The 15,832-nt window shown below is 39.6% G+C and overlaps 1 protein-coding gene across 2 annotated transcripts in view; it reads left to right on the top strand.

The window, feature by feature from the left end:
- The window catches only part of MIB1 (MIB E3 ubiquitin protein ligase 1), an 88,092-nt gene that overhangs the window by 59,050 nt on the left and 13,210 nt on the right, over positions 1-15,832 (top strand). Inside the window, exons 14-18 of one of the 2 annotated variants that reach the window (XM_050915733.1) lie at positions 179-265; positions 3,105-3,266; positions 8,770-8,951; positions 10,257-10,449; positions 12,570-12,648. In XM_050915733.1, the coding sequence (XP_050771690.1) occupies positions 179-265; positions 3,105-3,266; positions 8,770-8,951; positions 10,257-10,449; positions 12,570-12,648 (703 nt within the window). The remainder of the gene's footprint in view (positions 1-178; positions 266-3,104; positions 3,267-8,769; positions 8,952-10,256; positions 10,450-12,569; positions 12,649-15,832) is intronic. The other variant, XM_050915734.1, reaches the window with a different exon arrangement.

The raw sequence follows: 15,832 nt of genomic DNA, 5'->3' as shown, positions 1-15,832 counted from the left end.
GTTTGATTCAACAGATCAACATCTGTACAGTGAATAATTAAAGTATTTAATCACTTCTGCTTTCAAATCTCCAAACTAGGAATCATATTCAGGGTCATATTCAGTGCCCTAATGGACTGCCTTGCCTGTAGATGAATTGCTGGGATGATCATGCTTTAATGCTTTGAATGTCTTTCAGGGCAATGCTAACCTGGATATCCAGAATGTTAACCAGCAAACTGCTCTGCACCTTGCTGTTGAACGACAGCATACACAAATTGTTAGGGTAAGTATCTTATTTGCAGTAAGTCATATTGTTAATGGTATTTGACTCAAGTTGACTGTAGCTGTTAAGACATGGGTACTTCATGAACGTTTAAAAAATGATTTAACAACATGTAGCCATTGAATGTTTGTATGATTCATTTTGATCAATTTAGAAACCTGCCAACTTGCACAGAAGGTCAGTCAGCAATATGAAGGACACTTCAGGAATGCTGAGTTTTTGTACATGTACATCATGGTTTCCTCTATGCAGTTGCCATTTCCATCATCCCTCCTTGTTCAGGGAGGGATGTGTTCTGTTGTTACTTGTCTGAGTCTTGTGGTCCTGTAAATGGGACCTTGAAATAGCATTTTTGATGCCTCTTGCTGTATGAGTAATTATTCTTGCTCATAGCTTTTGCAAATTGTAGCTAAGCAAAACGTCTTTTTACGAGTTTAACTACTTTTCAGTCTTCTGAGTGTGTAACTTTCTCTGTTCTTAGCTTGGGAGAGCTATAAGCAGTAACAGAAATACCTTACCGGTGAAAGTAATGCTATTTCTGTGTCTTGCTTACACGGTTGCAAAAGGTAATACTCCAATTTAACAAAACTTTCTTACTGGCACAGGAAACAGGAGTCTGGCACAGCTTGCCCATTCTGGCCTGTGCGCACTGTCCGTACGGGAGCTATGTGACTTGGTGTTTGGATTGCTAGCAATGGGCTGTTGAGGCTCAGAGAGAGCACTCACTGCTGTAGGAGATGTTCCCTATGAGTGAATACATCAACCTGGCCTTGGCCCTCTGCATAATTTTTTTTAATTTGTCTTTGTAGAGTGAGAGTCATCTTATATTAAAAACTGTCTCTTATTCAGACCTACAGAGAATGGTCCCCCCTACACAGACTTAATCTACGGTTCTGTTTAGTGTTATTTTGCTGTAAGGTTTCTCCATCTCCAAGGGCTGATGGATGTGATCCCATTACAGTGAAACATGTGATATGGCCCTATATCTGGAACTGCTTGCTACTAAAAGAATGGTTTCCTAGAGTCAGTGTCACTTGCATCCTGCAAGCCAGTCGGCAGCTATATTTGGTGAGCTCTTGTGCTCTTCTGGAACTGACACGGTACCTGGGAGTACAATACTAATGTAGCAGATGAGCAGGAAGGTAGGCATGTGGAAGAACTAGTATGTGTATTGGACTGGTGTGCTTATATCCGAGAACATTTAAGTGAATGACTCTGTAGAGTATCCGTACTTCAGAGTTGGATTAACTTTGAGAAGTCCTAAAATAACTCATGCAGCCATGCAAAGAACATGTTGGCTCCATATTTCAAAATTAAGTCCTATTGAGTACTTTCCAGGGTTGGGTTGTACCCTCAGGCATCTGTGGAATAGTGGTCAAAGGTAGCAGGGTTCTTTTAAAAGCCCTGCTGCCATTACAAAGGGCGGTGGTTTGCTTTTTTTTTTAAGGTGGTGGTTTTGTTGGTTTGTTTTTTGTTTTTTTTTTAAAAACTTCTGCAAAGGCTTTGAATTTCCATGGTAGCCAAGGATTCCAGGTTGCTCTGAAAAGAGTTCTCTTACAGATTTTCTTTCAGGATAAACTCTTAAACAGTAAATAGCTAGTGGCAGACACAAGATATCAATATGAGAGAGAAAAATTGGGCCAGAGTAAGTCCATTTAGAGAGTGTAAGAAGTTGGGGCGAGACTGTTGCAACTATTAGCTGGTTTTCTTGGTTTCACTTGTGGAAGAAAAGGTTGGGAAAAATGGTAAACTGCAGTTGATTACAGGCAGATATTTCCTTGAAAATTAAGTTCTGAATTCCTTTTAAGCTATTTTCATTTTAGCCTTTTCTAGAGTCTGAGATTCTTTGGTTCCAAGAGGCCAAGATCCTTGCAAGCATGTGGGTTCTGAAGAGGGAGATCCCCCTTCATCCATTCCTGTTTCGAGGTTATGCCTTTTGTCTCTGCTGCTAATCCGAATTTTGCAGAGTAGCAAAAGCTCAAAACTAAAGTTAAAACCTCAGCTGCTATCTACAGGTTTCTGAATAGCGACAGTGACAGGGTTTAATTTTTAGGGGCAATTGTTACTTGTCAGCATGTGTTGATTTGTTTTGTTTAACAGCATATTTAAGAAAGTTCTGGTGCATTGAATTATGGGAGGGCTGTATGCAAAGGCAATATGAATAGGAGGGCCTGTGCAGCCTTATGCTTGCTTTCATGTCATGTGACCTGGAACGTGTGTCTAAAATTAGCCTTAAAGACGAGTCTTACAGTTCATTACTTTCCAAAGTGTTCTGAGATAGTATTTAATAGTGTCATTGGGTTTTATGTCTTCTGCTGAATAAGGGTAAACCTAAGTACACGCTTAACTACTTTGCTAATGGGAGGATACTGTAAATTAAGTTGTAAAGTTTAGCATGGTGTGAAAGTGGTGATTTTTGAGGTCATTGAAACCTAATAGTAAAGAATATATACATATCTAAAGTATTGCCTACTTGTTCTGTTTCTGATATATTGCTGTAATATGTTACATTGTTTGTAGGCTATCTTGTAAGAATTAAAGGTTTTGGACAGTAGAAAGAATCCTCTAAAATAGCATCTCTTCTAGCGCTCCCTCAGAGCACAGGCAAACATTAGACTTCTGCTGAAATAAGCTTGATTTAGAGATAAATGCTTCAATTGAGGGCTGAGCTCCGAGTATGGAAAATAAATTTAAACAAACTCAGCTGTGAATTGTAGCAAGATAAAATAATAACCCTTTTGGACCACCTAGAGCATCCTAAACCATAGTTTCCTGAAATTAGTTTTAAAGGAATAAATAGCTCTTTTTGAGTTTTAAATTGGGTTCTCTCTCTTTTCAGCTCTTAGTCCGTGCAGGTGCTAAGCTGGACATTCAGGATAAAGATGGGGATACTCCCCTGCATGAAGCCCTGAGACACCACACCCTGTCACAGCTCCGCCAACTCCAAGACATGCAAGACGTGGGCAAGGTAGATACTGCTTGGGAGCCATCAAAGAACACAGTAAATAAAATGCATTTATTTATTCCTTTTTTTCTGTACATTTGTCTCTTTGTCTAGTTTGTCTAGTTCTGTACTGTTGAACTGGTTTTTGGCGGCATAAGTTTACGTAGATGTTCTGCATTAAACTGCAGTGTAGGCAGAAATCATATTGTTATATGTGGCTTTTCACATGCAGTCATTATCTTTGTTAAAGAAAAATAGGGTTTAGTTCAAAATATTTCTACAAATCTAGTGAACATGTATGGCTGCCAAAAAATCAAAAGTAGCTTTTTAGGAAAGAGAAATAAACAGTATTACAGTACAGAATAAGACTAAAATTGTTTTCTGTGATTCGACATCTTGCATGTCTTTGTAGCTTTAATTGTTTAGCTGCTTCTATAACCTTCTGAAAGTTTATTCTGTTAGAACAAGGCATTCTTAATCTTCGTATGTTTATTGTTATGTATCTTTCTGACAGACTTCATTTCAGAAGTTGTGCTGTAGTAAGGAAATAGTCAAAGAAACTCCAGATAATAAAGGTCAAAACGTTTTATGTTTTTTATTGAAAAAAGAAATGCTCACACCCAAAAAGCTGTGTGAACCCCATATGCAAAGATGAAGTTCATAGTTTTGCTGATAGGTGAAGGAGAAATAAAATTCTGGATTGGGATTGAGAAAAACAAACAATTTTTTTCTTTAAATATTAAAGATGCATGACATAACAGTGGATCAGATTTGCTGAACCATTAGTTACCCGTGTCATAATATTTTTTCTAATTTTAACTGTGGGTGGTAAGTTTTTTGCATTTCATTCAAAAAAAACCCCCACCAACTTTATTAAAAAGCCTTTGTTCAAAACAGTAATTCCACTGTACAAAAAATGTTTTTCAGACTGGTTACTTTATCTCACTGAAATACACTGGAATAAGCTTTGAAAAGAGATTTAAAATATGGCTGGCATATGTAAGAAAATGCTTGTGTCCTTTTAAGTGGGAGGAGAAAAGCAATTACAGTTCAGTTGTTTCCATGTTCTGAAATGGACTCTGTGAGAGGTGGCCAAAATACTTTGTGTGCATGTATTTAATTGTGAACCGAATGAATGGAAGATAATACTTTTTCTCCGATTCAGCATTTCATAAGTAGGTGTCTCTGTTGCCCACCTTATTAGTGGCATCCACAATGAAACTAGAGTTGTTGTGTTTTGAGTTTTTTAACACAAGTGTTTTGTTTTTTTTTCCTACCACCTTTTTAAATTTTAGTTTTGGGGGATTTTATGTTTCAAAGAATTAAGTTTTTCTTCTAGTTTCATTTGAGATGTATCCTTGTTTAAAAAAAAAAAATACACTTTTGGTTTATTTCTATTAAAATGATAATTTAAAAAAAAAGGGGCAGGGGGAAGATAGCACAACAAACAAACAAACAAAAATCCCTGCATGATTGTGTCTCTGATCACCTAAAAATGTTCTAATGTTTAAAAAAAAAAAAATCACGATCAACCAGTACCTCCTATATTAGTTTCAAACTATTGGTCATTTTTTTATACTTTGTTTAGCTGCAGAGAAAATTTTTGCCTAACTAAAAAATTTGGGAGGTTTAAGTGGTGTGGAGAAGATATGTGCCCTCAGAGAAGAGGTGAAAACTTGCTTATTTTAATGTTATGTGGCAGCAATGTAAGATGTGGCTGAAATGTAAAAGGTGGAGTAAAGCCTGGCTAAAATATACCTGAAAACTCTTTAAGATGATCAGCAGATCAAACTATCTTGAAAATGTTGTTTTGTGGAAAATAGTAAATGAGAACCATACTTGTACCTGTCTACCTTTATTTAAATAAAGGTAATGTAAAAATGCTATGAACTAGATTTTACCAGTAAATATTTTTGATAGTAAGCCACCTTTGGCCCCAAATTGTAAATCAAAAAAAGACAGGATCCAGGCTGCTAAAACATGTGCAGGCATCTGGACCTTTAAAGCTATCCAAGGACACATTTGTAATTTGTCTTGTGTAGAATTGCGAATACAGGTGATGGATAATAGAGGATAAATAAGATTAATAATTTAGTCTGGGAAACAGTAAGGCTTTCTCTTTGTGACTGACTTAAGTTAAATTGATGGAATCTGTATTTTTTTTATTAATTTTTATTAATTCCTTTAAAGATTGGGAAACATGTCAGATTTCTTTCGTCTATATGATAGCAAATCTGATACATAAATCTTTAGTATTTTAGAGCTCATTTTTGCTTGGCTAAATTTTAATTAACTTTGGACTGCTATCTTGAAGATACCGACCTACTAAGCCCTGTAGAGTGCCTCTTTGTAGTATAGTACTTCAACAAATAATGATTTCTTTTTTTAGTTGAATTAACTGAAAAAGAACAAAAATTTCACTTGCAGGAGTTTAGATGTTTTTCATATTTGATAAAGTTGGTTGGACAGCAACTTCATTGAAATTCTACCATTTGTTACTTTTTGCTTTGAGCATGGTTTAAAATATGAAAATATTTTTTACTGATATCGTGAACTTATTTTGTAAGTGGAATTATATGGGATGAATTCTTTAGCATTGATTTTTAGTAGTTCCTTCTGAATGTCAACATTAAGCTGTTGTAATACCTAAAAAAATGTTTGTTAGGTTTCTTCAGTTGTTTTTTTGATAGACTATTTAAAATGCCTGTAGTGAACAATCTTGATAGTACACAAAGCCCTACATATTTCAGGTATCGATCTGAAAAATATTTCTGTGTTCAAGTTCTATGAGTGGTGAACCCCGTTTCTTTATATAATTTTTTTTATTTTTTAAGTTTTTTATCCAGCACATTGCGAGGATTGTACAGCTGGGAGGAGGAGAAGTTTTCTGAAGTACAAAGAAATTTTCTGAGTACAGTCTCCACCACCACAAAAAAGTCATTTCTGTTGCTTTATTACAGATGCAGTGTTCCTTGGTCTAGGGTACTTTTTATCCTAAATAAATGTATTATTCCCCAGGCTCATTTAGTGTAATTTATTTTAATATAGGTATCTTTCAGACCCTTAAAATGCTTTTAAGATTCAAAAGGATGCCGCCACCCAAATCCTAAATTAAAAGAAAGAAACTCTAATGGAAGTCAGTTAGGTGTTTACAGCTTCAAAGATAGCTCAGTAGTTAGAATTACTTAGATGATATTTATACTGTGTGTGTGTATTACACCGAAACTTCTCCCTTGCAGGTGAATTGGCTGGGACTGACTTGTGTTGATGCATCTCAAGAGCTAGCACCCTCCAGAGGAGGCTTGCTGCAGCCATACTAGGCACTAAGACATAATGGGGTTTTGTGCATGGGTTGTTGGGTTGTTTTGGTTTTTTTTTTTTTTCGTTCTGTGTGCCTGAAATGTTGCATCCCATGACACTTCTCTGGTAGTCTGCAACGTTGTCCTGGTGTTTTCAAAGCAAGAACACACAGAGACGTTTTAGGACTTCGGATTTTCTTGAATAATGTTGATGACTCTTCCAGGTGGAAGATCCAGTCTTGGTGTAGTGTATATCCACACCAAGTGAAGCAAACGATCTGTGTTTGATTTTCCTCTTGGAGACACAATAGCTGTTTTGTTCAGGAGCAGCTTAGAGCCCATAAGGTGCAAGTGTGGATGGCAAGAGAACTCTTGTCCGAGCAAATAAGAAAGGACTACAGCAAATTGTTCGGTGTAGGCATGCCTTCAAAAAATGTCTACTCTGCCAGCCTCGGAGCAAATCAGCTTTCACTGGGCATTGTGCTACCTTGGCTAGGTTACTGACATGGTCCAAGGTACCCGGACTAAAGCTAGACAAAATCTCTGCCTCACTTAAGCCAATGCTGTAACTGAGGTGCAGAAAAACGGTCTGAACTTACAAAAAAAAATGTTCTGTGATCTGAACACCACAAAACAATTTCTCTCCATAACTTACTGGTTTTCCTGGTATGAAGTCTTTCAAGCTGTACTGTTCTTACCTGATCATAGGGAAGAATGCAGGACCGTGAGTATCTGTGAATTCATGAAGTGACCTTCAAGAGTCTTGTAGCACCTCAGTAATACTTATTGATATAAGAACTCCTAACTAGAAAAAAAAAAATGTATAGACTGAGGTTTAAAAAAATTGCTTCCCTAGGAAACTGGGTGGCTGTATGATGAGAAGGATAATCTTGCAGTTATCAAGGCAGGGTAAAGACTTCTAATACGTACTTCATGTGCTGCAAGACACAGACCCAAACCAAGCCTTTTTCTTCACAAGTCACCTCTGAGGGATGTGGGAAATAACTAGAGGCGTTTTGAAAACTGTTTTCTTCATAGTTCAGACTTCAAGATATGCTACCTTTAGGGCTGCAGTGGCAGCTATCTGGTATTTTAAATTTATTTCTGTATGCTGTTGTGTCTAAAATAGCACATCTAGTTCTTTAAATACTAAATGGTTGTTAATCCAGCCAAAATTACTTAATTTTTAGCAGTTATACTTGACACCCAGCTTTTAGAAGACCAGCTGCAGGGATAGATTGTACAAACTGAAAGTGGCATGGAAAGATGTAGTTCAGTCAAGTTGGACACTTAAATCAATTAATGGGAGAGAGGTGCATACAAAATCCTGCTTCTGTCCTAGTGTGGAAGCCTTTATAATTCTGGAATTCAGCACTTAAAACTCCTTGAATTGGAGCTGTCCCAGCTGTGCCAAAGCTGTTCCTTTGAATATAGTCTGATGTAGTTTGCTGAGGGATTCTTAGTGGTGCCAGCAGTTTCGTGTTATATGTAGTCTGCATTATACTTACACATTTTATCTGATCAAGCTTTAATACAAAAAGATGTTGGAAGCAGGCCCAGAATGCTCCAGAGTAGGTGAATCCTCTCCTTGCTGGGCTATGGTTGTGAGCCTTCTCTCTTCATTTTTCTAGCTGGCCCTGTGAATCATGCATAATAGGTACACTAATACAGAAATACAGTAATAGTTGTAAAAGGGCAAAGGAGCATTACATGATTAGGACAAGAGGACAGGTATGTGAGTTTAAATCCCTCCAGGCTGAGAAGGCAACTGAAATCAAGTCTTCCTTGGGCAGGTGCTTTACTCACTAGACTAAAAGTAAGTGTGCATTCATTTCTCTGCCCAGCCATGTTTTCAGTCCAAGTGTGGTGGTGGTAGCATTTTGTCTGAACTCAGCAATTTCAGTATACTTCAAGTGTATTCTGAATATACCCACTGGGACTTTGCCCTTTACAGTGCTTATATAGAAGGATAACCACTTCACAAGTGAGTATAGGTGTGCAGGAGATTGAATGCTTCAATAGCTGAACTATTCCTTGCTGAATTTTAGTTCCTAAAAGGAGAGTTGAGTATACCTGACTGAAAATTAAGCAACCATACGATTGTTTTGATTTTGGTTCTAGAGATGCTTCCTCGGGCTTACAGATTTATACATATGTGTGTGTATGTGCATGTGCGCATGTGAAGTAGTTTTCCTTTAGCCAGACTATTCCTAACTGTTTAGAGAGTCTCTCAAGTTGCTTACGTATTTGTTTTCTTTCAGTTAATAATGGGACTTGGTACTCAGGGAGCAGAGAAGAAGAGTGCAGCATCTATTGCTTGCTTCCTGGCAGCCAACGGAGCTGACCTCAGCATTCGTAATAAGAAGGGTCAGTCTCCTCTCGATCTCTGCCCTGATCCTAGTCTCTGCAAAGCATTGGCTAAATGTCACAAAGAAAAAGTCAGGTTTGTATATTCATAAAATACACAGTTTCCAAATCTCTGCTTTCTATAGACTGACTGATGTATTTAAAACATTGTGCCTTTATTAGCAATAGTGTTAAAACATACAAGGTTTTTCTTGACTTTCAGTTAATTCTTTATTTTCTATGGTACCTTAAATGCTATTTACAAATACATTAGTTGAAACTTACACAAGTCTTAGAGGACTTTCGTACATGTTAATATGGGAGGGAGGAGAATGGGAAGGTGGCAACGTGCAGGTGGAGGTTGGTAGAACTTCAAACCATCCCAGAAAAGAGGGAGGGGAAATCACTGAAAGAATAACTAAGCATTGCGACAGGTCACCCAGGGAGGTTGTGAAATCTCTGTCCATGCAAGTTTTGAAGACTGGAATGGGCAAAGCCCGGTATAACCTGGTGTGAATTCAGTATTGATGCTGCTTTGAGCAGGTGACCTCCTGAGTACCTGTCAACCTGAATGATTGTATGATTCTGTAAAAAGAGAAGGAGGGGGTAGGTCTGATGTCTCAGAAGCACTTCTCTAGGAATTATGATTTCAGTGAAATGTTATGTTATCAAGTACATGCGGTATGAGAAGTTTCAGCTCGCTGCTTGTCCTAGTTGTGTTCCCACCGTTGGCTTACATGATTCTCATCCTTAATTCCTGTATGGAAATCAGAAATGTACTTTCAAACTGTCACAAAGAGAGACTGTTTTTGTTGACACTGCCTGGGTGTGTAAGGTGCTTATTCAGAGTCTTTCTGTCTGTGTCTGTCCGTTTGTCTTAGCCTCATCCCTGTGGCTGTTCTGCTTTCTCACCACCTTTTATGGGCTTGTGAGGGCTGTAGGAGTGAGCTGGTTAGGTTCAACACGTGCTCCCTCTGCTGGGTGAGCAGCAGCATAGGACACAGATCTGAGGTGAATTCACTGCGGGAGTTTGGGGTTCTTTTACAAGCCTGTCATTTGCGAAGTATTGGAAGTATATTAAAGATTAAGATGTTAAGCTGCGCAGTTCTGAATCTACAGGGTATGTCTCTATTAATAAAGTAAACTCTTAGGATGGGAGGGAAGGGTTTTTTATGTTCACGATGTGCTATTCTAACTTGTGTGGCCTGTTTCTGCGCAATGTCTTACCTGAGTATGTGACCTTGCACTCTGGTGTCAACTGTACATTTGGGAAAATGCAATTTGGATTCCTTTATGATGCCTGAATGCATAGGAGTATATAGATAAACAGCCAATTGATGTGCATTTTAGATTAATTTTAAAAATTCTTAAAAGTAAGTTTGACTGCAAGGTTTCTTTGTAGTGGTCAGGTTGGTTCCCGAAGTCCATCTATGATTAACAATGATTCTGAAACGTTAGAAGAATGTATGGTGTGTTCAGACATGAAGAGAGATACTCTGTTTGGCCCGTGTGGACACATCGCCACGTGTTCTCTGTGCTCACCACGGGTGAAAAAATGCCTCATCTGTAAAGAACAAGTTCAGTCTAGGACAAAGGTAAAAACTTCCAAAGTTTATTGGTTCTCTTTGTTTTTAATGGAGAAGTAAAAAAAAGAGATCAAGGAAAAGTGCAGTATATTTTAAGCGGTATTTTGCCTTACAGGTGTCTCACTGGATGGAATTAATTTTGCATCATAATGATATCTTGTCCACAACGTTGTATGTTACTGTTTTCTGTTTGCCTGTACTCATGTCCTACCTGCCCCTCATTCTCTCCCCACCTTGCAATGTCTTTATTGTTCAGGTCCTCAGAGTTCCTAATACAGTCACCTGAGGATATTCCTGCTGCTCCCCCCCCCCTCGTATTTTTTTTTTCCATGTTAAGATAAATTGCTGCTTTTCCTGAAGTATAATTTCCTTCAGTAATATTCAGTTCTTCTGAGTTATTTTATTCCTTAGGGCTGCTTGGAAAGATGATTTGCCTGTAAACTGAGTTAGTTAATATGTGCTTGTTTTTGAAGTTAATAATTACTTTCAGCTTTCACCTTCTCTTTCTTTGGAGTCATGAATTTCTTTATGCTGTCTTTCTCCTTCAGAGTATCAACTGGTTGTGCCCTATTTTGGGGACCTAATCCCAGTAAGGTCCTCAGGTTTCTCAAATGGTTGCTCCCAAGTATTTGTGACTATATGGATGGGTGCATCCTCATAGCTTTTCTGTTTGAGTATTTTTTTATTTCCCATAATCACCAAGTCTTGTCCTTCTGTTGCTTTTTGGCTGTTTTTAAAAAAAAACACAACTCCTCATGTTCCACACACAGGTTTTCTGATCTGTAGAAAACCTACTCTATTCTTGTTACGTTTTTCCGAACACATTTGACTAGTCTGCTTCTGTGGTATGGTTTCTTTTCTTCTACCTCCAGACTAAATATAGGAATTGTAAATATCAATTTGTACTGGTTTTACTATTCACTCTCTTATTCTTACTTCTTATACCGTTTACTGTTCTGCAATGCATATTTTCAAAGGCCAAATGTTAACATAGTGTGAGCTCCTTTTCTCTAGACTTTCTTTATAGTCAGTGAAAAGGTTCTGTCACTGGGTGATTCAGAGCAGCAAAGTAATGCTTCTGCTTTCACTAATCCATCTAAAGAAGCTAATCTATGGAAATCAGCTTTCCCAGGTGAAAGCTAACCTTTGTCAATAACCTTCCTTTGATTTTTGCTAAATTAGATTGAGAGTGGAATACCTGTTCAAAACTTCTCTTATACACTTCTGTATAAAAACTTACGGTAATATCTGTAAGGCTAAGAAATGAATGAGCCTGGACAACAGTTCTATGAACTGGAAGAGGTGGTCCGGGCCAGTACAAATGGAGTGGTATGTGGTGTCTATGGTCACACTATATATACAGTTCATCACATTAAAGGGCTTGAGAAACCCTAACCCAGAATATTAAAACAGATTACTATAAAAGTCTCTTATAAGTGAATTTTGTAGAATCATAGAATAGTTTGGGTTGGAAGGGACCTTTGAAGTTAGTCATCTAGTCCAGCCCCTCTGCAACAAGCAGGGACGTCTTCAACTAGATCACGTTGCTCAGAGCCCCGTCCAGCCTGACCTTGAATGTTTCCAGGGATGGGGCATCTATCACCTCTCTGGGCAACCTGTTCCAGTGTTTCACCGCCTTCATTGTAAAAAAAATTCTTCCTTATATCTAGTCTAAATCTACCCTCTTTTAGTTTAAAACCATTATCCCTTGTGCTATTGCAACAGGCCCTACTAAAAAGTCTGTCCCCATCTTTCTTATAAGCACCCTTTAAGTACTGAAAGGCCGCAATAAGGTCTCCCCAGAGCCTTCTCTTTTCCAGGCTGAACAATCCCAATTTAAGTATATATGGTGGAACAAAGGAGGAGAAAAGAATAAAGAAAAAGAAACATATACTGTCATAGCTGCTTCTCTGTGCCAATCAGTGTACTGAACGTAGAAATATTGCTGGCAAATATCTATTCTTAGAAGTCAGTTTGATAACTCATTTAAGTTGCATTTTGAGGTGCTGAATTAGTTAAAATAACACTAGATGGAGCTTCTTAAAGTCCACATGCCTTGCCAAAGAGAGTGTAAAAGTAAAGAGCAGGAGATAAACTTTTCTCATATGTGTGTTTATTGTTCTTTACAGATTGAAGAATGTGTAGTATGTTCAGACAAAAAGGCAGCAGTGCTTTTCCAGCCTTGTGGTCATATGTGTGCCTGTGAGAGTAAGTAAACTTGACGGAAGTTCTTTTTGAAGTAATCTTGAAACACAACATTTTTAATCAGATTGCTAAAAGCTCATTAATAATCTGACTTCAGGTCCAATTTACTTGATAGTCTGGTGTGATAGTCAGAATTTTGGCATTATTTGGCATGCTGTTAATGAAATAATTGGAGGAAAAACTGGAGATTTTCAAAAATTCAGAATGCAAGTGCTCTTCCATCTGAATTATTTAATTTTGACTAGGCTTGCTCAGATTATAGAAGCCTGCTGTATATTGTTAAAACTTCTGAAGTAATTATAATTAACTTTATTGCTGCTTTGCAGCTTTTTTGGGGCATTCAGATGTGCAAGTGGTGTTTTAAAAGACTATTGTAAATAAATATTTAATAAGCTTTATTACTGTCGTGGTTTAACCCCAGCTGGCAACTAAGCACCACACAGTCGCTCACTCACTCTCCCCCAGTGGGATGGGGGAGAGAATTGGAAGGGTAAAAGTGAGAAAACTCGTGGGTTGAGTTAAAGACAGTTTAATAGGTAAAGCAAAAGCCGCACACACAAGCAAAGCAAAACAAGGAATTCATTCACTACTTGCCATCAGCAGGCAGGTGTTCAGCCATCTCCAGGAAAGCAGGGCTCCATCACACGTAACGGTTACTTGGGAAGACAAACGCCATCACTCCGAATGTCCCCCCCACTCCTCCTCTTTCCCCCAGCTTTATATGCTGAGCATGACGTCCTATGGTATGGAATATCCCTTTGGTCAGCTGGGGTCAGCTGTCCCGGCTGTGTCCCCTCCCAACTTCGTGTGCACCCCCAGCCTGTTCACTGGTGGAGTGGTGTGAGAAGCAGAAAAGGCCTTGACTCTGTGTAAGCACTGCTCAGCAGTAATGAAAACATCCCTGTATTATCAACACTGTTTCCAGCACAAATCCAAAACATAGCCCCATACTAGCTACTATGAAGAAAATTAACCCAGCCAAAACCAGCACATTCTCCATCCCTTATTCCATACCATTTACATCATGCTCAGGTCCCACACTATCCAATACATCCTCATTACCCATGACCACCCTTCCTATCCTTTGATATAATACACAGATATCATTCCCTTGGTCTATGGACCACACCTGTGAAATGTCTGTAAAATGTCCATTGAGTTCATTTAGTCTATGACTTTGGGCTCCATCTGTTACGGTGGTCACTCAGGACAGGAGAGGTGGTGCGTTGTGTGGAGTTACTGGGCTCCAAAGCCAGCTCAGGTTGGGTCACTGCTGCACTTGCACTGCTTCTTGTGAGGCTTCTCCTCCATTGGTTCAGGTGGTTCCTGCTACAGTAATTCCTATAACATGCAACTCAAATCCCAGCTTACAACAATTTAAAGGTATTTCTATTACAGTCTCCACTGCTGGTCCCTTTGGACCAGACCATAGGATTTAACATTACAATGAGCTCCTTCCCTTGCCCCTGCTCCGGCTCGGACTTATCCACAGACTGTAGTCCCTTAGGGATGTACCTGCTCCAAGTGGAGCCTTATCTGTGAGCCATAGTCTCTTCAGGGGCATACCTGCTGCGGCATAGAATTATCCACAGTCACTTTGGGGTGCACCTGTTCCAGCATGGCCTTCTCCATGGGCCACAATGCCTTCAGAGATATACCTGCTCGAGCGCGGCCTTACCCACAGCCACAGTCCCTTCAGAAGTAAACCTGCTCCAGCATGGCCTTACCCATGGCTGCAGTCCCTACGGGGGAGTACCTGCACTGTTGTGGGCTTATCTATGGCCACGTGCTTTGGGGTGCTCCAACATGACTTCATGTATAGCCACTGATGCTTCAAGGTGTACCTGCTGTGGCATGAACTTATCCACAGCCACAAATGCTTTGAGGTGTACCTTCCCCAGCATGGACTTGGGCCACAATCCTTTCAAAGGTATACCTGCTGCGGCACAGTACATGGCCACAGACGTTTCGAGATGTACCTGCTCTGGTGTGGACTTATCCATGGCCACAGATGCTTTGGGGCGTCCTGCTCTCACAGGGACTCATCCACAGGTCACGGTCCCTTTGACTGGAGTTCACACAGGAGTTCCAGCCTGTCCAGTACAGCAGCACAGAAACAGCAGCGATGCCCTGGCCATCTGCCAGCCCAGGCGCATTGCCATTGCTGTTATCAAAATGTTCCCAGGCACAGCAGAGTAAGATGATAAGCAGTACAGCAACCAGCAAAAGCAAACAGCAAAACAGCAGCCACTAATGAGCACTAGACTTTAACATACACTGAGGCAAGTAAGCCCATGGCAAGCACATGAGCCTGCCGATTAATAGCTAAACAGCAATAACAGCTATAAATTCAATCTAGCAGATTCCAATCAAATCTGTCCTTATCTCGAACCCTTTGAGCCCCATGTTGGGTGCCAAAAAGGACTGTTGTGTGTTAACTCCAGCTGGCAACTAAGCACCGCACAGTCACTCACTCACTCTCCCCCAGTGGGATGGGGGAGAGAATCGGAAGGGTAAAAGTGAGAAAACTCATGGTTGAGTTAAAGACAGTTTAACAGGTAAAGCAAAAGCCGCACACACAAGCAAAGCAAAACAAGGAATTCATTCACTACTTGCCATCGGCAGGCAGGTGTTCAGCCACCTCCAGGAAAGCAGGGCTCCATCATGCGTAACAGTTACTCAGGAAGACAAATGCCATCACTCCGAATTTCCCCCCGCTCTTCCTCCTTCCCCCAGCTTTATATGCTGAGCATGACGTCCTATGGTATGGAATATCCCTTTGGTCAGTTGGGGTCAGCTGTCCCGGCTGTGTCCCCTCCCAACTTCGTGTGCACCCCCAGCCTGTTCACTGGTGGAGTGGTGTGAGAAGCAGAAAAGGCCTTGACTCTGTGTAAGCACTGCTCAGCAGTAGTGAAAACATCCCTGTATTATCAACACTGTTTCCAGCACAAATCCAAAACATAGCCCCATACTAGCTACTGTGAGGAAAATCAACTCTACCCCAGCCAAAACCAGCACAATTACTAATCTACAGATTTGCACAAGGGCTATATTTTGCCCTAAAAGACACATCATAAATCTTTGCAAAGAGCACGGGTTATGACTCACTCTGATTTATGTTGTGTATCAAAAAAAGGCATAGGAGATCTCCAGAATTTTTTTGGTTTTGAGAATACATGGATGACAA

This window comes from Gymnogyps californianus, chromosome 2 (genome assembly GCF_018139145.2).
Source record: "Gymnogyps californianus isolate 813 chromosome 2, ASM1813914v2, whole genome shotgun sequence".
Lineage (NCBI taxonomy): Eukaryota > Metazoa > Chordata > Aves > Accipitriformes > Cathartidae > Gymnogyps > Gymnogyps californianus.
Note: the sequence above shows the minus strand (reverse complement) of the source record. Positions and strands in the feature narration are given on the sequence as shown.